The 20605-nt window shown below is 41.9% G+C and overlaps 2 protein-coding genes across 2 annotated transcripts in view; one reads left to right on the forward strand and one right to left on the reverse strand.

The window, feature by feature from the left end:
• LOC124795322 (RING finger and SPRY domain-containing protein 1-like) overlaps positions 1-17865 on the reverse strand; it is a 150652-nt gene extending 132787 nt beyond the window's left edge. Inside the window, exon 1 of the mRNA XM_047259295.1 lies at positions 17271-17865. Coding sequence (XP_047115251.1) covers positions 17271-17491 — 221 coding nt within the window. The 5' untranslated portion in view covers positions 17492-17865. The remainder of the gene's footprint in view (positions 1-17270) is intronic.
• An 835-nt stretch (positions 17866-18700) lies between these two features.
• On the forward strand, positions 18701-19904 carry LOC124795622 (transcription factor Adf-1-like). Its single transcript, XM_047259693.1, has 3 exons — positions 18701-18709; positions 18797-18917; positions 19813-19904. The coding sequence occupies exons 1-3, from the start codon at positions 18701-18703 to the stop codon at positions 19902-19904; spliced, it is 222 nt and encodes a 73-aa protein (XP_047115649.1).
• The last annotated feature ends 701 nt before the right edge of the window (positions 19905-20605 follow it).

Genomic DNA, 20605 nt, shown 5'->3' on the forward strand with positions numbered 1-20605 from the left:
ATGGAAGAAACCAATTGCACTGCCATAAATTAATACAAATGGTTTTGTCAGTGGAAAAATGAAAGCCATTGTCGATGCTCCACGAGTAAAGATGATCGAGACATCGCTGAAGATGCCGTTTAATGAGACAGGTCCATGGAGAAATGCAACAGATGGCAAAACCATAAACGAGAAGGGAGCCGGAGATGCCCAGCAGGAGACAGGCCTTTATAGGGTTAATGACGCTCAGGACAGAACCCTGAGGCACACCGTTTTCCTGAATAAAGATGGCCAACAAGGCGGAACCCACACGTACTTTAACAACTCAATCTTTTAAATCTTCCTGAAGGAAATGGGCATGTGTCCACGGAAGCCCCACATGTGGAGAGTACGAAGGATACCAGTCCTCCAGCAAGTATCTTAGGCTTTCTCCAAATTGATAAACATGGCCAAAGTCTGGAATTTCCGCAGAAAACCATTCATGACATGGTTGGACAAATTGATGAGATGGACAACTGCAGAATGGCGCACTCTAAATCCACGCTGTGCAGTGGTTAGTAAATTGCGAGTCGGGCATGAATCATACATTCCTGGGTCGACAGAAGCGTCCGATCCCACGCGTCGGCTTTGACCCGTGACGTAAGGGTGTTGTCGTGTGTGACGTCATGACGGCGCGGAGTTTGGTTTGAGTGTGGCTGTCTCCAGTTCTGTTTTATCTTATTTTATTTACTTTTCTGATCTGTTCGTTCTATATCGTGAGATTTTTTTTAAATTTAAAAACACTTATTACTTATGTTAATTATCTGTTTCCTCCAATTTCTGTTTTAGTTTATTGTATTTATCTTTCTGATCTGTTCGTTCTATCCCGTGAGATTTTTTTTTAAAAAGACAAAAAACACTAATCAGCTACTGAAGCATCTTTATCTTATATGGGTTGCAGGGGTTACGACCCCTGGGGAGGTGGGTGGGTATTCATGCATGGCTGTCTTCACTTACACGTTGTAGCTACGCAAGGCGTCTAAATTTGTTTATATTTAGTTTGCCCCCCCACCCAAAACACCCCATTTCCCGCGCTTGTCCCGTTAGTGTCATTAGGCTTCTTGTGGAAAGTGTGTGTGTTTTTGTTTCCGCCATATTTGTGACGTCATGAGTCAAAGCAGACGGGCGGGATCGGACGCTTCCGTATTTCCTACATTCCCTCACCTTGAAAACACAGGTGGTGAGAGAAATGGGGCAGTGGCTAGAAGGAAGGTGTTTGTCCTTACCAGGCTTAGGTATGGGTATGACAGTGGCTTGAGGCCAGCATCTGGGAAATGTGCTCTCTGCCCAGTTGTACATAGGAAGGACAAAGTGCTTGCCCACAAAATAAAGGTGCTGCAACATCTGAATGTTAACACTATCTGGCCCTGAGGAGGAGGATCACGAAGTGAGAGCATGATCTAGCTCCCTCATAGTAAAGGCAGCAATGTAGCACTCACTATTCTGAGAAGAGAAGGGTATTGACCAGGTCTCCTCTGCTCGTTTCCAATGGAGGAAGGCAGGGCGATAGTGGGAGGATCTCGAAATATCTGCAAAATAATAGCCCAAGGTGTTGGAGACAGCTATAGATTCCACTATAACATCATCTGCTTCAGTCAGGCCGGAAATTGAGGAATGGACCTTGGTCCCAGAGAGTCATTGGAGGTTGGACCACAAGACAGAAGAGAGATTGGAACTATTAAAAGAACTAGTAAAGGCAATGCAGCTGGCTTTTTTACTACCCCAAAGAATGCAACACCACCATGCACGCAACCATTTATAATGAATGCAGTGTGCCATCACAGGATGATGGTCAAAAACACAGAGAGCACATCTCTGCACGCAAACAGTGTAGCAGCACACCTCAGCCCACCAAGGGACCAGGACACTGCACGGTAAAGAAGTGCAAGGAATGGAACGTTCTGCAGTGGTAAGGATAATGTTTGTAAGATACTCTCCCTGTCATCGCAACTCGGGAAATGTTGCTCTTCGAAGGTCACCAGGGAGGAGTAAAGCCTCCAGTTGGCCTTAGAAAGCTGCTACTTGGGTGTGCACGTAGGTGGGGTAGATGTCAGCAATCGGATGGCACATGGGAAATGGTCGCTCGAGTACATGTCACAGGGAACGGACCACTCGAGATGACGGGCAAGCTGGACAGTGCAGAAGGAGAGGTCCAAATGGGAATAGGTATGAGTGGAGTTTGAAAGGAACATGGGTGCTCCCATGTTAAAGAACATGAGGTTAAGGTGACTGAGAAGATCAGCAAAGACGGCACCTCTGACAGGTTCTGGGAAAGCCCCAAAGGGGAGGTGCACATTAAAGTCACCGAGCAGCAGAAAGGGGTGAGGAAATTGCCCAATAAGCTGGAGGAAGTCTGCCCTGGTGACACCGAATTATGGATGCAAACGGTACAAAGGGAAAAAGGTCAAGTGAGGAGGCAAAATGCGGACTGCAACAGCTTTGAGCTGGGTCATCATCCTGGATGAGCAGCATGGCTCCCCCATGAGGTGGAATGCCAACCTCAGGGGGCAGGTTGAAGCAGACCAGGAAGAAATGCGAGAGCTCGAAGCAGTTGTGAGGACACAATTTTGTTTCCTGGAGGCAGAGTACAAGTGGACGCTGCAATTCTAAGAGCAGCCGAAGCCTTCTTTGTTGGATCAAAGACTGTGAATGTTCCATTGAAGGAGAGTCATGACCAAGAAAAAGTGAAGGGGTGTCACCTCAGCGGCTGCACAGTGCCAACCATCAAAGACTTGCTGATACAGGGCAGGGAGGCAGGAGAATCCTGGTCTACAGAGGCGTCAGCACTCTTCTCCTATCGTTCTGCAGAATCCAGGGTAGAAAAACAATTGTTGGTGCGCACCGGCAACACACTGGCCGATCGGGCGGCACCATCGAAGAGGATTTCCGAGTCAGCGAAGGAGAAGACCGTTTCCCTTTGTTTGACTTCTTGGAGACTTTCTGGTTGACAGAGGAAGACTCAGATGTTTGTTGGCTGGAATATTCTTTCTGCCCTTTCCAGCCTGCCAGTTGTGTAGCAGGTGACTTTGCCCCCTGAGGTGAAAATTTAGTGGCATCTTGCACAGCTGGAGAAGAAGACAGGGACACGACCATGATGCTGGGCGATTTCACAACCATGGTGCTAAATTTGAAGTCCCATGTCTGTGTGGCCATGTCCTTCATGGAGTGAGATGTAGCAAGAACAGTACAGTAAGTGCCAGATTGTAGAATACACAGTTTCCGACTAGCCAATAACTTGCGAGCGACTAGGCAAGGCACTTTTTTCTTCACCCAGATCTCCTGGATAGCCCACTCGTTAGGATACCTGGGACAATCGTGGGAGGAGGCAGCATGGTCACCACTGCAGTTGGTACAGTGGGGAGGTGGAGGCGGACAATAGCCCTCGTGATCGTAACAGGTTACACATGCGGCCGGGTGTCGACAGGACTCTTGAGTGTGGTTGTAACGATGGCACTGGTAGCAGTGCATCAGGTTCGGAATGTACGGTTGTACTGTGAAAACTTCATAGCCTGCTTTGATCTTTGACTGAAGAACGACTCTACCAAAAGTGAGAAAAAGAGTGCACTTGGGCACTACGGATGCCTCTACTTTTTTCATCACCTGATGGACTGCAATGACACCCTGATCAGAGGTACATTTGGATTTCTGCCTCAGCCAGACCATTGAGCAGCCTAGTGTAAATAACGCCATGGGAAGAAGTCAGCATTTGACAGGCTTCGACATGAACAGAATAGCTGTGGAGGAATAAAGCTGCTAACAGTTGGGCTCGACAATCAGAAGTAGTCTCGAAAAGCAAAGAGCCATTTCGTAAACAAAAGCAGGATTTCACAGGGCCAGCAACTGCATCAACACCTTTCTGAATAATAAACAGATTTACCACAGAGAAGGACTGACGGTCTTCAGTATACGAAATCATGAGGAACCATGGTGCAGCTGGGAGGGTCTTTCGATCATTAGTCTCATTCCGTTTACAATTATCAGATGTGGACTGAGAATATGATGTTTGGCTCATTGCAAGAAAATGCCCCTTGACTGCCAGTGTCCTCAATGGCGCACCCCTTCTAGCTGTGATCCATCCTCAGAAGGGGGCACCCGCCTTAGGTGACTGTTCACACCTCAGGTCACACCTCCCGAACAACTGACAGAGGGGCCAATCAGCAACTTAGGAAGGTAGCAACTCATGTAATCATCCCTCCCTGGACCTGGCCTTTACCATTGGGTATGTGCCAACCCTACCTGTCAATCTGGGGCTGGGAATTACACGTTACCCAGTCACCATTTACAAATCAGACATGTGTGCTGGTCTTCAGGAGAAGAAGAAAAAAGAGGAACTTCAAACACCAAAGCAGAGGAAGGATAGGAGAAGCAGAACGAAAAAAGAAAGAAGGAACGAAAGACAGTGGAGAGACTGTTCTGATATCAGTGACTGAATATGCAGAACACATTTCCAACAACATCCCAGCTATGTTCCACAAGGGAGGGGAAAATGAACAGCAAGAGTATCGACATGCAGCACAGAAGGGAAAAGATGCTGCAAAGGCTGGGGCCCCAAGTTAGCCAAGCACGAACTTGCCAAAGAACGGCACGCCTGCACAGGGGCACCGCCATCAGTGCGGGAACAAATCAAGAACTCAGCAAACTGACAACTTCCATTTCTCCTTAACTGTCTATCGTCTTGAGGCACGGTCAATGACAAAAATGCTGTAGGATTGTAAACTTCTGCAGTAAAATCACTGTTCCCGACTCACAAAACGGCTGTGTTGACACAGCCACCATTAAGTTTGATCTATTTTACTGTGGATCATACACCCTGATGCCAGTCACTCCAATTGGAAGCTCTGCTCGTGAGCACCACTTCGCCAAGGCAAAGGTCACCTGGTACAGACACCATTGTCCGGAGTCCCAGTACAGGGAAAGTGGACAGGCACCTACTCTTTGGCTGACATAGGGAGGTTACAGGCAATGCGATGCCTGTTTTGTCAGGGGGCTACCACAGAGGGTACACAGCAACCCCACCACGATAGGCTGGCTACCACACTGGATATCGGGTGCAGAGGTACGTCAAATTGATTGGTAGGTGCAGAAGATAACAGCGCACAGTGGAGAGGTAATGCACTACAGTAAGGTGCCCTTCCCCAAATGGCCTACATTTTGGTAAAACTTGGAAAGTGGAGGTCAAACCCAACAAGGGGACCAGAATTTAAAAAGCCAAAATATGTGAGGGAAAAGTGTTAAAAAAGTGGAAAGTGCAAAAACCTTCAAAAGTCCACAGAACAGTCCCGAGACCATGGTAAAAAAACTTGACCCAATAAATAAGACTCCTATCAGTCACCTCTTATGACAGGCAAGGAAAGGCCACGGGTCTATTCTAGTCCTGACACCACCACAGGAGAAGGGGAGGGGGAGTGGGCTGTCATCTGAGCTGATTACAATTCCCACAGAGAGTGGATCATTTTAGACCACCTCATCACACAAGAAGCAGAGCCATGTCACCTCCATAGTCCTATGAACACCTGGAATTCAGGAGTTCGCCCATATGTCACAGTGAAAGTAAATAAGTGTTCTGCTAAAACTAACGAGGTCCATAAAAAAAAGTTCCACTGAAGTGTGGTTAGAAAAAATAATAGATCTTACTAATGTGAGAAGTTTTAGATATAATTGTTATATTCCAACTGAAGATAACAAAGAAAGCTTGAAAAGAACTCAATGAATGGAATCTTTGATGGATATGAATTGACTTCATCCTACCTGATGAAAGAAATAATCATTGCGTCTCACGTCATTTTTGATTAAACAAATCACAGATGAAAAACAACCAACTGAAATTAAACTTAATGCAAGAGGGGAAAAAGAAGAATCAACTCGAGTATGTGAAGAAAACCAGATGCCAAATGATTCACTCCGTAATGTGCCTGAAGATCGCAGCATATCGTCTTATTACGCACTGATAACTCAAAACAAGAGTCTCACAACTAAAACTATATGAGAATGAAGTCTTTCACGATGGCACTGATATGTAAAACATTCTCGGTTTTCCAGTAAAATAGGGAGAGACTTGGGTAGAAAGGGTATAAGACCGATTTTCCATCCTCCTAAGAAAATTAAGGAGATGATGCGCCCTCTTAAGGACAGTCTCGGACTCAGGGTCCCTGGAATTTATAATATCCCCTGTGAGTGTGGAAGCAATTATAAAGGTCAGACCATTCGCACCATTTTTGACTGCTGTGCAGAACACCAATGATATTAAAAATAGAGAACTAGAGAAATCGGCAATTGCAGAGCATAGTATCACTAACAAACATAAAATACTTACTGATGAAACAAAAATTTTGTCCCATGCCTCCACATACTGGGATTCTGTGAGAATAATTTTAACCTCGGTAGCGGATATTATGTGAGCAGTGTATGGAAACAAGCGCTCGATGCAGAGAATCAGCAGGGACGTTCATTGCAGTGTTTAGGTTCCCATGGAAGCAGTGGTGCCGCCAGTGCAGACATTGACACCATCTGCAAAAGCAGTAAGTAATTGCTGACCAATCACAAGCCGACCAATCAGAAGCCTTCCGCGGGCTGTATAAGGCCACCACAGCAGAAGTGAAGATAGTTGCTCCTGATGACGACGATGGGGACTATCGTCGAAAGCTTGAGATTTTATCCCACATTGATGCAGCAAGAAAAGCGAGAGTGTTTTACATAACTAAAACTATGTTATCAAAAAAACCTTAATGAAATTGTCAGTCACAAACTATGAATTTGATTTTTACAACACAGCAATAATACAAACTTTGTTGTGATGGGAGTTTAAGGTGCTTATTTTAGAAGCCTGAAATATAAAAACTAGCATAAAGCGATGTCTAATGAATACAAATCCCTAATAACATTAAAAACTTGAATCTTGTATGACTACCAAAACATGTACAGTAACACCTATAATTTGGCACTGGATACTGCATCAAAAACAAAATAGACATTATGAAGCAAGACTAGTTACTGAGTGGGTGAAAATACTTGACTATTCAGCCTTTAGTCCTGTGGCATGCTACACATCGATTAGCTTGCTTCTTAATCTAACACCCCCAAAGAAACTGAATGTAAATTTTAATATTTTCTTAGTGATCATAAAGAAGATAAAAAATTTTAGGGTGAAGAATACTTTTTATGTCCTTAAGGAAGTTTCAAGGTATAGGGACAAGAAATTCTCAGACTTCCTGAAGACACTGGGATTTGTGTAGCTTAAGCATCACTGTTTGTTGGTGGTGGTCTAGTTGCTTGAAAAAAAGACAGACAGCATTACTGAAGTATTACATACAATGAACCAAATATGATTTGATAGGATAAGCAAATCTAGTGAATAATACGAGCCACCTTAGTAGAGTGACATTCTTATGCAGTTTATATTGTTCTTTCACAGTTGATATCTGTGGCGTTTTAGTCTATATATTTTCCAGTCATAATTTCGTTCATGTTCTTTACATCATTTAGTTATTGTAGGTTGTAACCTTGACAGTGACTGTACACCAGACCTATACAGATCGAATAGGTGTAGTGAAGACAGCGATTGTATTGATATTGCAAACTGTCTTCCTGCTGTTCTGCTTTGCACTTTTTTTCTTTTTTTTAATAGTGGGGGTGGTGACACATTGATATGTGCTGTTGCCTGCAGCTGAGGTTAGTCAGAAAGGTGACAGCAAGTTAGTGAGCCCAACGGAAGAGTCATGACAGATCTTGTTATAGAGTGCATATTCCATCGTTACAATTACGTCCTTTGTTTTTCCATTGTACTCTGATATTTCCAAATGTTAATAAGAAGAAAATATCCATCCATATTTCCAAAGTGGTGTTGTCAGTTTGTAAGTTTTTGTTTTGCTATGTTATTGTACTGCTTCCAACTTAATACTTAAATCATTCCTTGAGACTTAATCACTGCCTTATTAATGTCATCAGTCTGTCAACGCAGTAGCTTCTTTTTTTATTAAATCATCCAAGTCCTACTACTTGGCAAGACAAACTTCATCTGTAGAGGACACAACATCTCTGTTTCAGCCAAATTTATTTCTCTTCTTATACTAAATAATTAAAACTGTAAGGTGGATTAAGTAAAGCTGTACTGTATAATTTACAAATCATCAATGGGTAGAGGGAAACATTCCACGTGGGAAAAATATATCTAAAAACAAAGATGATGTGACTTACCAAATGAAAGTGCTGGCAGGTCGGTAGACACACAAACATATACACAAAATTCAAGCTTTCGCAACCAACCGTTGCTTTGTCAGGAAAGAGGGAAGGAGAGGAAAGACGAAAGGATGTGGGTTTTAAGGGAGAGGGTAAGGAGTCATTCCATGACTCCAATCACGGGAGCGGAAAGACTTACCTTAGGGGGAAAAAGCGACAGGTATACACTCGCGCACACACACACACACACACACACATATCCATCCGCACATACACAGACACAAGCAGACATTTGTAAAGGCAAAGAGTTTAGGCAGAGATGTCAGTCGAGGCGGAAGTAAAGAGGCAAAGATGTTGTTGAAAGACAGGTGAGGTATGAGCGGCGGCAACTTGAAATTAGCGGAGTTTGAGGCCTGGCGGATAACGAGAAGAGAGGATATACTGAAGGGCAAGTTCCCATCTCCGGAGTTCTGACAGGTTGGTGTTAGTGGGAAGTATCCAGATAACCCGGTTATCACTCTTCCCCAATTGGCTCGCTCTTCGGGAAAATTTTGAAAATTGGATGTCAAACCCTATAGGGCACCATCACATAAAGGACAAAACGTGAGAGACTCCTTTTAGTCACCTCTTACGACAGGAAGGAATACCTTGGGCCTATTCTAAACCCGGACCTACAGGGGGATGTCCATTTTGAGATCATAAATGCAACAGATGTAGACATCCAAGCTCCTCTAATAATAAGTTTTTGAGGTTGAAACCTTAGGGAAAGGCAAAGCTTTCTGAAGATCAAAAGTTATAGTTACGATACTCAAATTCCTTTGACCGAGTTGTGTGTCCTCAGCCAAACACTACCATGCTACTACTTCTGTTCTCCAATGTTCATTCTGTTTTTGCACTAATGCTGACTTAGTGGTTCTTCTGTAGTCAAAATTTTTCACTTTAAGGAATCACATGTAGCACAGGAATCCTTCACTGGGGCATGGAACGATAATTTGAATCTCTCATTGAAAACACATCTGTAGAAACATTCCTTCACTACACTTCTTTCTGGAACTTGTTTCTCAATATAGTCTTTTCTATTAGGGTTGTGTGCCCTAGTGTAGTGACTGTCGTAAGGTGGGAACCATTTAATATAGTCCATTACCATGTTGACAACATCCTCAGGAATTTTGTATTTGGAATATTCTTCCCTCTCAAATCTTCTCCACGTGTACATCCCACTTCTCTCTTTAGTGCTCGAGCTAATTGACCATTGATCATGCACTGGTGCTGCGCTCACAGCGTGGCTACAGCTGCCTGAGACTACAGTCGTGTGTGTGTGAGTTGCATTTGCATGAGAGTGTGTGTGACAAAGGCCTTATTTGTGACAGTCTTTTGGTTGTGTATCTGTGACTCAGCATCTCCGCTATATATGGTGAGTGGCAACTTTCCTTTTCATAACATTGTTACATTCCATCCTGGATTTTCAATTGTTTGATTAACCTTTCTTGTCATTTTTAAGTTATGTTGGTTGGTGTACCAAGTGCCTTGATGGTTTGCACTAAATAAAAACTTATTATTTATTCAGAAAATGGGGCAAACAACATCAGCAGAGCATATGAGAAAACTTTAAAAGAAGAGTTGAAGAAAGATGTCTACAACCCCATAATGAAAAAGAAAGAACGGTACAAAAGAAAATGGGAAGATGAAGGCATTCTCTGGTGAAAAATCTTCATTGGAACATTGCAAGGAGGAAGCTAAAAGAAAAAGGAAGTACAGACTTCAATTAAAATCTGTACATATCGAAGATCAGCTTGAGACCTGTGCCTCCCAGTTAGGATCTTACAAGTGTCCTCAGCCCCTTGGCAAAACTGTTTCTCAGGTAAAGAAGGTGCTTTATTTCAAGCCCCTCAAAAAATCAGCAAAAACGAAAAATCTTGTGAGTGAAAGTTTACCTAAAAAGGTAGTAACGCAGATTTTCTCAATAGAGAAAAAAAAACATCTCAAACTTACAGGTGATTCTCTGCTCAAAATACACATCTTTTTCATGAAGGATGAAATCAGCAGGCAAACACCTGCTATAAAGGATGTAATGTCTACTGGAGACCATGAGACTGGGAAGAGAGTTAGCTTACAGAAACATCACGTGAATACGGCACTTATGGAAGTTGTTGTTGTTTATTTTTAAGCAAGAGAATACAGATACTGATATCAAGATTTCAAAATTTTATGAGTTGTGGCCTAACAACGTTGTTCTAACTTCTGAAATGTCTCACAATGTATGTGCAAATATCACGCTAACTTAACTTTTTCCCTGCAACTAACACTGACCTTTTGAATCTTATTTGCTGCGACATAGAAAGTGGAATACGCATGACAAGTGAATGCAAGAAGGGCATATAAATTTACACACACTAATTGATGGAAAGTTTGCTTTATGCGAAATAATATCTTGGAGACAATGGACTGACCATGAGTGTCCCCCTAAACAGATTACTGCCAGTGGAGAAGTCTTGATGAAGCTCTCTCTGAGCTTCAGTCTCACGTAAAAAAATTCAAAGAGTGCTCCTTTGTCGATACAATCTGCAGCTTTCAATACTATGAAAGCATCAGATAGTGAGGATGAAGTTATATTGCAAACAGATTTTGCAAAAAACTATGTAGCACAGACACAAGATGAGATACCGGTACAAAGTGCCTACTGGAGTCATACACAGATTCCAGTCATTTGCAGTTGTGAGCAATGAACTGTGCCATGACACATACTCAATTTATGGTAGGTAATAAGTAAGCTCAAACAAGAGCTTCCAAACTTGACCTCTATTAGAATTTTTCTGACGGTTTCACATATCAATTTAAGAACAAATTTACTATTTCTAACCTCTGCTACATAATGTACGACTCTGGAGTGTCTGGAGAATAGTTTTTCTCTGCAACATCTAATGGGAAGGATTCAGTGGATAGCACCAGAGCTGTAACAAAATGGGCGTTTTGGAACAAAGTTAAGCAAAGAAAAGTCATCAGCAACACGCAGGAGTTTTTAGTGTGTGCTGAATCAGTTGTTCTGGGAATAAACTTTCTTCTCCTGACAAGAGATCATAGTGATGAAAACAGAGACCCTCTGGATGGATGCTGGAAATCTGTTAAAAAGGTAAAAGATATTCACAGCAAGCATTACTTCAATGATTACAATATCTGTAAGCCAATATGTGGTAGAAGTTTTCTAAAGTTAGATTTAGAGAAAGTGCAGGTTTTTCTACAGTCATCTATTATATATTCTCTCCTCTACAGATCCTGAGATGAGTGATCATGAATCATGTCCTGAATATCTTGTTGACAAACAGTCCCCAAGAAGTTACATGTTCAGAACCAACTGTGGAAAAAATAAGGCCAGTAACATTTATTTGAGTGGAATTCTAAACTGCTAGAAAGAAATCTACTACATACAGACATGCTGAGATTGCACAGAGAAGTGTTGAAGACAATGAGGAAATTCATATAATGTGTATGAGATCCGCAGAGGACTTGACAAAGGTATTCGAAGTCGACAAGAAGGATGTCTCCTATATAGAGTTTCAACAAGTCCTTGCTATTCTCCCAAATCCACACGTCAATCATGCTGGGAAATCAATGTTACATTTTTTTAAGGGGTACATTTTTCAAGTGAAATAAGTAAGTACTCAGTACGCAAGGCTTTAAAGTTATACTGTACTGAAATTTCATGTTATTTATAGGCAACAAAACTTTTCTACAAGATTATTAAAAGTGAAAGTGCCATCTACATTATGTTAGCTACTGACTCAAAAATAAGTGATATAATACAATTAATTTTAAATTGAAAATCAGATTCTACTTCACACAAGTCCCACCCATTACAGACTTCGATTGCACTTATTGTACATACGTATTAATAATGTAACAATATTATGAGAAGGAAAGTTGTCACTCACCATATGCTGAGTCGCAGATAGGCACAACAAAAAGACTGTCACAAAATAAAGCTTTCAGAAATTAAGGCCTTCGTCAACAACACACACACACACACACACACACACACACACACACACACACACACACACACACACTGTGCCCATCTGTTACTCAATGCCTCCTGTACGTGGTGAGTAGCAATTGGGTCTAGTGTAGCAGGGGATACAACCCGTCGGCTTTGGACAAGTACGTCACAAGCCGCCAGAGAGCAGTTTACCATTTTCGCTTTTGCTGTTATGTTTCAGTTTCGGTTTTTTACTGATTGCTTAATAAAGTGGATCTGTTTATTCTATCTCGTGAGATTTTTTTTTTTAAGCCAAAAAACACTTATCAGCCACTGAAGGGAGCTACAACACTAAGAAGAATCGCTTCTCGATTGGCCACTTGTGACGTCATTGTCCAAAGCCGACGGGTTGTATCCCCTGCTACACTAGTCCCTAGCAATCTACCCTTTTCATGACATTGTTGTTTTATTCAGACTAGTTTACATCTGCAGTGAGGAATTATGAGTGCCATCTTCACTGATGCTGTTGCATTTTATACTCCTCAAACTATTTCTCCAAATAAGGGAAGTTCTTTGCTGAGTGTTGCAACAGGGATAGCATTCAGTTTCTAGTTGGAAGTACGAATCACCACACACCAGGTACAATTCCACAAAAGGCAGAGGATGCACGTGTGTAACAGTATTTATCACGCTGCGACTAACCTGCTTCATCATAACAAACAATGCACACAACCACATAAAGTATTACTATTCTGACCTCACAATGAAACTACACTCAGGAGCAAAACTGAGGGCCATATTTTCAGATTCATTTGCAAACAACAGCACTAGCATTTTTTCTTTTTCTTGTTTGTGTCAAGAATTAGTTAAGCCTATTTAATTATTATACACCCGTTTTAGGAAAGATTTCACAATTTATCCAGTGTGTTCTTCGCTCAATCACTTACAGGTTGCTTGTATTTATCATGGCGTCACTGCACAACCTAACCTTATTTATCAGCCGCATCAAAAGATTGCAGAATTCATTGAATCTGTAAACACTGTGTTATGTTTGAGTGTGGTCCTAGCACGAGTGATAGAGGCTAATTCCTTTCACTGCCAAGTCAATTGATGCAGCTGGTACAGTACATACACTCCTGGAAATTGAAATAAGAACACCGTGAATTCATTGTCCCAGGAAGGGGAAACTTTATTGACACATTCCTGGGGTCACATACATCACATGATCACACTGACAGAACCACAGGCACATAGACACAGGCAACCGAGCATGCACAATGTCGGCACTAGTACAGTGTATATCCACCTTTCGCAGCAATGCAGGCTGCTATTCTCCCATGGAGACGATCGTAGAGATGCTGGATGTAGTCCTGTGGAACGGCTTGCCATGCCATTTCCACCTGGCGCCTCAGTTGGACCAGCGTTCGTGCTGGACGTGCAGACCGCGTGAGACGACGCTTCATCCAGTCCCAAACATGCTCAATGGGGGACAGATCCGGAGATCTTGCTGGCCAGGGTAGTTGACTAACACCTTCTAGAGCACGTTGGGTGGCACGGGATACATGCGGACGTGCATTGTCCTGTTGGAACAGCAAGTTCCCTTGCCGGTCTAGGAATGGTAGAACGATGGGTTCGATGACGGTTTGGATGTAACGTGCACTATTCAGTGTCCCCTCGACGATCACCAGTGGTGTACGGCCAGTGTCGGAGATCGCTCCCCACACCATGATGCCGGGTGTTGGCCCTGTGTGCCTCGGTCGTATGCAGTCCTGATTGTGGCGCTCACCTGCACGGCGCCAAACACGCATACGACCATCATTGGCACCAAGGCAGAAGCGACTCTCATCGCTGAAGACGACACGTCTCCATTCGTCCCTCCATTCACGCCTGTCGCGACATCACTGGAGGCGGGCTGCACGATGTTGGGGCGTGAGCGGAAGACGGTCTAACGGTGTGCGGGACCGTAGCCCAGCTTCATGGAGACGGTTGCGAATGGTCCTCGCCGATACCCCAGGAGCAACAGTGTCCCTAATTTGCTGGGAAGTGGCGGTGCGGTCCCCTACGGCACTGCGTAGGATCCTACGGTCTTGACGTGCATCCGTGCGTCGCTGCGGTCCGGTCCCAGGTCGACGGGCACGTGCACCTTCCGCCGACCACTGGCGACAACATCGATGTACTGTGGAGACCTCACGCCCCACGTGTTGAGCAATTCGGCGGTACGTCCACCCGGCCTCCCGCATGCCCACTATACGCCCTCGCTCAAAGTCCGTCAACTGCACATACGGTTCACGTCCACGCTGCCGCGGCATGCTACCAGTGTTAAAGACTGCGATGGAGCTCCGTATGCCACGGCAAACTGGCTGACACTGACGGCGGCGGTGCACAAATGCTGCGCAGCTAGCGCCATTCGACGGCCAACACCGCGGTTCCTGGTGTGTCCGCTGTGCCGTGCGTGTGATCATTGCTTGTACAGCCCTCTCGCAGTGTCCGGAGCAAGTATGGTGGGTCTGACACACCGGTGTCAATGTGTTCTTTTTTCCATTTCCAGGAGTGTATTTAGGGACAAATTAACAATAATATGTAGCCCTTTCATGATAATATTATTGACATAGCTTATCATCTGAAACTTATAAGTGCTGTGTGGCTGCTATCACCCCCACCAAGAGAACGGTCAACTCATACAAATGCTTTGGTGTAACAACGTGTACGTAAATAAAATGAAACACTGACATAGGTTTAGTCATGCGCCAGACCGGTCTGATCACATTTTGCTACACAAATGACTAAGCATTCACTGTCCTCCTCTCCTTTTCCCTTGCACACTTTAACAGTTCCAGTTTTTGTTACTACGTGTGATACGAACCGTATTCAAATCTGGCCTGGTGCGCAGAGCAGTGGCTTGTGTCACTTGGACTTTGAACGAGGCCTGGTTGCAGGTAAAACAGATTGCTTCATCAGTAGAATACCACGAAAATGCAATTGTTCTACAAAAGAGATCACTTATAAAACATCTCTATGACTCCCCCTCTAATAGTTCTCAAGTGTGGGGTACTGTACCAAATTAGGTGCTTACAAAGAACGGCAGCACAAATGGTCACAGGTTTCTCTGACAAATGGGAGTGTGTTTCTGAAGAAACTGAACTGGTAAACACCTGGAAATAGATGCACACTAATCTGTGAAGGTCTATTTACAAAGTTTCAAGAACCAACTTCAAACAATAACTCTGGCAATGTACTATGATCTTCCACATATAACTTCCATAGAGACCAAAAAGACAAGATTAGACTAATTTCAGTTTCATAGAGGTATTGAACCAATCATTCTTCCCCTGTTCCATATGTGAACGGAACAGAAAGAAGCCCTAATAACTGCCACAACAGGAAGTACCCTCTGTGAGGCAATTCTGAGTGGTTTGCAGAATACAGATGAGAAAGTAGCATTTTTCTTAACTGGAAGACATGGCAAAATCATCGATCAGTAACAACTAACTTTTTGCATCAGTGAAGACCAACCTAGGAATCTCAGAACCTGTAGAGTGAGGATGACTAGTCATTCACAAGGCATGTGGGACAAAATAAAATCCTTCTGATAGCTTCTATTCATATAATGTTCTGTCAAAGTAAAAATGTCCCTTAGGTATGACTTCAAAATATTTTAAGACAATTTATCATTGTTATTTTGCTACAGATGTGAACAAAGGTTTTCATGACTGTGTAACCATTTCCTTCCTATAAGAGGATACACGAATAACACATACTTTAAGTAGAAAATGTTTTAACAAGAGCCCCACATCAAACAGAACTTTATGAAATAAACTGATGCTCTGGGTACCAAAAGAATAATGTATGAGCACTAAGATCTAGTTTCATAATACAATTTGTGACTGATGTATCAGCAAATACTGATAACACTGAATAATATCAAAAATACATTCTTCATACGACAGTCACTTACACTGAAGTATTGATTTTATTCTGGAGAAAAGACTGCAAAAAAACACATACAAAAAGGTGCAGGATAGGCCTTACTCCTCAATTTTTGTGATCAAGAATCTACATTTATATGGGTACTATTTTAAAAAGATTAATGTAATACTCATAAAATTATTAACTCCCAACAAAACATTCAAACAAAATTTGTCGAAATCAAGTACTCCACAATGCGTAAAGGATAATAATGGTACCCTCTGTGATCACTTTGGTTGTGTCATACAGCAGGGGTTCGTTTACAGTGTTGACTAACTGTTAAAATACCACAACACTGTTTTGTTTCATGACTGCGCTCAATGTAATTCCAAAACAAGTTATGCTCTTTATATTTGACATTTTCAAATGTATGAGTGTTCGAAATCACTTTTTAAAAAACCACAGTATTCATAACTGCTACAAATTTGACAGGGAAGGCACATATAACTGCTGGTGTGTACATACGCCACATTGTTAGAGAAATTAAACGTGAACAGTTTCTATGGTGCCTAAGATTTCTGGATGTCAACTTCTGGGCAATGACGAGGCATGAAATAACATTAGGCCTACGTATATCGTCATACAGCACGAACTGGCTAGGAAACAACGAACAGGTTAGTCAGTCTCATGATCCACGGATCTTTGGCAAATAAAACGTAATCATGGGTAGCGTGTCATTTAACATTCACAACGCAAATTAATTTGTAAATATGACTACATGCTTAACATTAATAAGTTGAATATATAAGTACTTTCCCGAGAAAGGATGTCACAGTTGCACAGAAAGTTTTTCCATATTGAAACTATCAACAATTAAACTAACCAACAACATGAAAGTATCGATCTGTCGGTAACTATAATCTTTCCTTAACCGTTGAGAGAGAAGGGCCGGTGTAAGAAAATTATTTTATATTGTTTGGATACGTGAAGGAGTGAAGCAAGTTCCTATCACTCAGGTTAATCATGAACTTTGCTTTTGCTGTGTGGACAATGTTTATTACAACAGATTTCAAATCAACACAAGGATATCATTACAAATTTAAATCAGCATTCGTGGACCAATAGGGTGACAAAATGACTTTGTAATTCTGTCACCGGTTAATAACGATAAAAGCTGTTACATAAAACTTTCACTTACTTCTCGACCATTGAGCCAATGACGCTGAGCGTTTCCAAAACAAGTCTGTCAACTGTCGCTGATGAACGAAACCTTTGCGAAAATCCGCAATTTTCTTCTGATGTATGGCATTCCCTGCAATCTCCGGTTGGAATGTGTACGGGAGCGGACTGAACTGCTGAGCCATTCTGTGTTCTTTCTTCAGTTCGTGAATCTTGATCTTTACAAAGGCATGAGCCCATAGTAGGTATGCTATACACCCTTGAAGGTAACAGGGTGCGATCTCCTGTACCAGGTACGCAATATCATTTGACGGCATTTAGCAGACATTTGGTAATCCTGTACTTCTCTCGTACAGGCAGGGAAAACTTTCCTATTCCCGTCTGTGACAGCAGACTATATCAGGTAAACACAGTGAGTGGTTACTCTCCGGGGAACTTTGAAAGAATATGTCTGCAAGCAGTTCGTTAATTCAGAGGTAGCATTTGTTGAATACGGATCAACCCGTTCAGAATTACAAGTGGAGTGTACCAGAATAATAAATAACATACAGGTGACAAAAAACTAATTACTGTACATCTACTTCTCGGCCACACTGTACGCCAAAGAATTTAACTAAAACATAACAACGCTACAACAAAGATGTTACTGCAATGATTACGGGTTTCGATGTAGCATAATCAACCCAACACCACCTCGACCCGTCCGTCAGTTCGATTCTATTTCTCGCCAGACACTTGTCCAAACAGCATTCTTAGTGGAGCAGTAAAAATAATTAAAGCTGTCTTCAGCCTGAATGTTTGATTGAATATTGCATTTCTTTGATTTTCATTCATTCATGTGTTTCATATTGCTTTTCAGGAAAAACAAGAAGAACTATCAGGAATTTCGGATGAGTGAATTAAGGATAACTCACACTGGCCGTAACGTCGCAGCACGTTCAAACATTCCACAACGCATTTTAAACGGTGGCATTCACGCCACCGTCAATGTTGCTCAGCAGCTAAAGTTTTGACAGCTAACGTCAGCGATCTCACTTGATTACATGACACCATATCTCATTTCCTCTCGATACAGAGCCATACTCTCATCTTCCGTACTTCATTTCGTCATGCTTTTGTTAGATCCTCGTTGTCGCGGTTGATATCAGTTGTTAATATACCTCTTTGTTATTTGTTCTTCGTCATTCGTTCTCTATTATTTTTTGTGATTTGTTAGGCTCGATTCACACGGTGGGCAACGACACGTCAACGTCAACACGGGTCACGTGACGTCAAAATATTCGTCCAAAGTTTCAAATGGCGAGGTTCGCTCGGTGGGCAACGTCACGTCAACGTCAGTTTGCCTGCCGGCCGGTATACTTTGAATAGTTTGACGTTGACGGTGGGGGTCACGTGGGCGAACTGCTTACGATTGGCTGTTACTTTTCCCTCTGTTATGCCGCTGCTCGCATGGCACGAGTTTGATTCCGCTAGCACTGTTCTCCACATCGAAAATATCTACTTTGTTTTTAGTTATAAAACGTTTTTATACAAACGAACGACGAGAAGTTAATCGAACTTGTTCGCCAAAATGTGGAGTTGTATGACATGAGCTGCAAAAAATACAGTGACACTTTGTTTAAAGAAGAAATATGGAAGAAAATTGGATTGGCTATCGGTCGCCCAGGTAAATAACTGTACGAATATTGTAGGCCTACTGCAGATTATATTTTAGATGTATAACATCGCACCTGCATGTATTTATGTATGTATGTACTCATGATTAGGAGGTGAAGACGCTTAGCAGGGGTTAGAGCCTTCTTGCGTTCCAAATTCACAATTATTCGTGAGTCGTGAAAGTTTATTTCGACCATGTTTATATGTAATACTTATCATTCCGAAGCAAATATGAGTATTCTACGCCACATAGTCATTTTGGCTAGTAGTTTACTTATGTATAGTATTTATTTACATACTTTCAGGTACTGAGTCTCACTCAACATTTTGTATGGATACAGCTTATTTAAGTACAATTGCAGTAAAAAGTTCGATGTTCCACATTCATATACAGCGTGCAGTTGATTCTCTGCAGTGCCAAAGCTACATTTGCTTTGCCGAGAGAGTTTATAGTGCAAATGCTACCACCACAGCTAGTCTATTTCATCTATAAGAAATTATATCTACTGTTTGTTTAATCACCAGTTTTCACCTCAGTGACCCAGCTATATTAAAGCAAAAATAGCTTTCAATTGTAATGTAACACTATATGAAACACTGTCTGTCCAATTTAATAATTACTTGAACAGTTTATTATGTCCTAGCCTGAAGCTAAATACTTTCTTATGCAGAGGTATTACAAGCAGTCAAAATAGATGAAAGGAGTATTACTAGTGAAAGTAAAATTTTATTTACTTGTGTGAAAACAAATGTAAAACTTGTTCATAACATTATTATATGACATACATCTGTAGTATCTTATAACTTGCATGAGCTCTTCCTTTATTCTGCTATTAGTGGTTGTAAACGAAAGTTCATGTATTCTGCTTCATTATATCTAAGTTACATTTTATTTGTGGTTACAGGAAGCGACTGTAGACTTCGTTGGGTGTCACTTCGTGACCAGTTCCGAAAAGTCATTCGGAATAAGACGAAGAGTGTGCAGGCTGCTACTTAAACAAAAAAGTGGAAGTACGAGCAACAGATAAGCTTTCTGAAGCCACTTTTCAGAGAGCCCGCGTCACATTTAATTGTCATCTGTGGAAGAAACAGAGACTTTAGAAGATGACGACTTCTGTATAATAGAAGGGAGTAGTCCTACATGTAACACTGTGGAGACAGTTGTGTAGACTCCCACTCGTAGGAAAAAAGTGGGCAAATGTGACGAAAGTGCCTCAAGCATGCTTATGCAGTATTTAATAAAACAAAAGGAGAGTAGTGATAACAGTGGACTGAAACAATTCTTTTTTAGCATGGCAGAGACAGCTGCAAAATTTTCACCTTTGTGACAAATAGAAGCGAAAAATAAAGTGTTTCAAATAATAAGTCAACTGGAAACACAAGAAGTGAGGGAACAGTTAAATGTGTTTAATAACTTCGATCACTGTTACATAGCTAATCTGTAAATATATTTGTAAATTAATTATAATTCTCTCAATGTGTGTTTCTTATGAAGTATATTTCCACATTGTCACGCTAAGGTTTCAGGAAATTATTTGTGCTACAGTGCTTCGCGGCATTTTAAAATTTAGTCATAGGCTTTTGGACCCTTTATGTTACTACTGAAAGTGTTAAGTTGTTACTGTTTTTACTTATATCTGAATGTGTGCAAATGTGGCGAAAATTAGCTGTGAAGAATTAGTATTTTGGGGGGGGGGG

The sequence above is a fragment of the Schistocerca piceifrons genome, chromosome 4 (genome assembly GCF_021461385.2).
Source record: "Schistocerca piceifrons isolate TAMUIC-IGC-003096 chromosome 4, iqSchPice1.1, whole genome shotgun sequence".
Classification (NCBI taxonomy): domain Eukaryota; kingdom Metazoa; phylum Arthropoda; class Insecta; order Orthoptera; family Acrididae; genus Schistocerca; species Schistocerca piceifrons.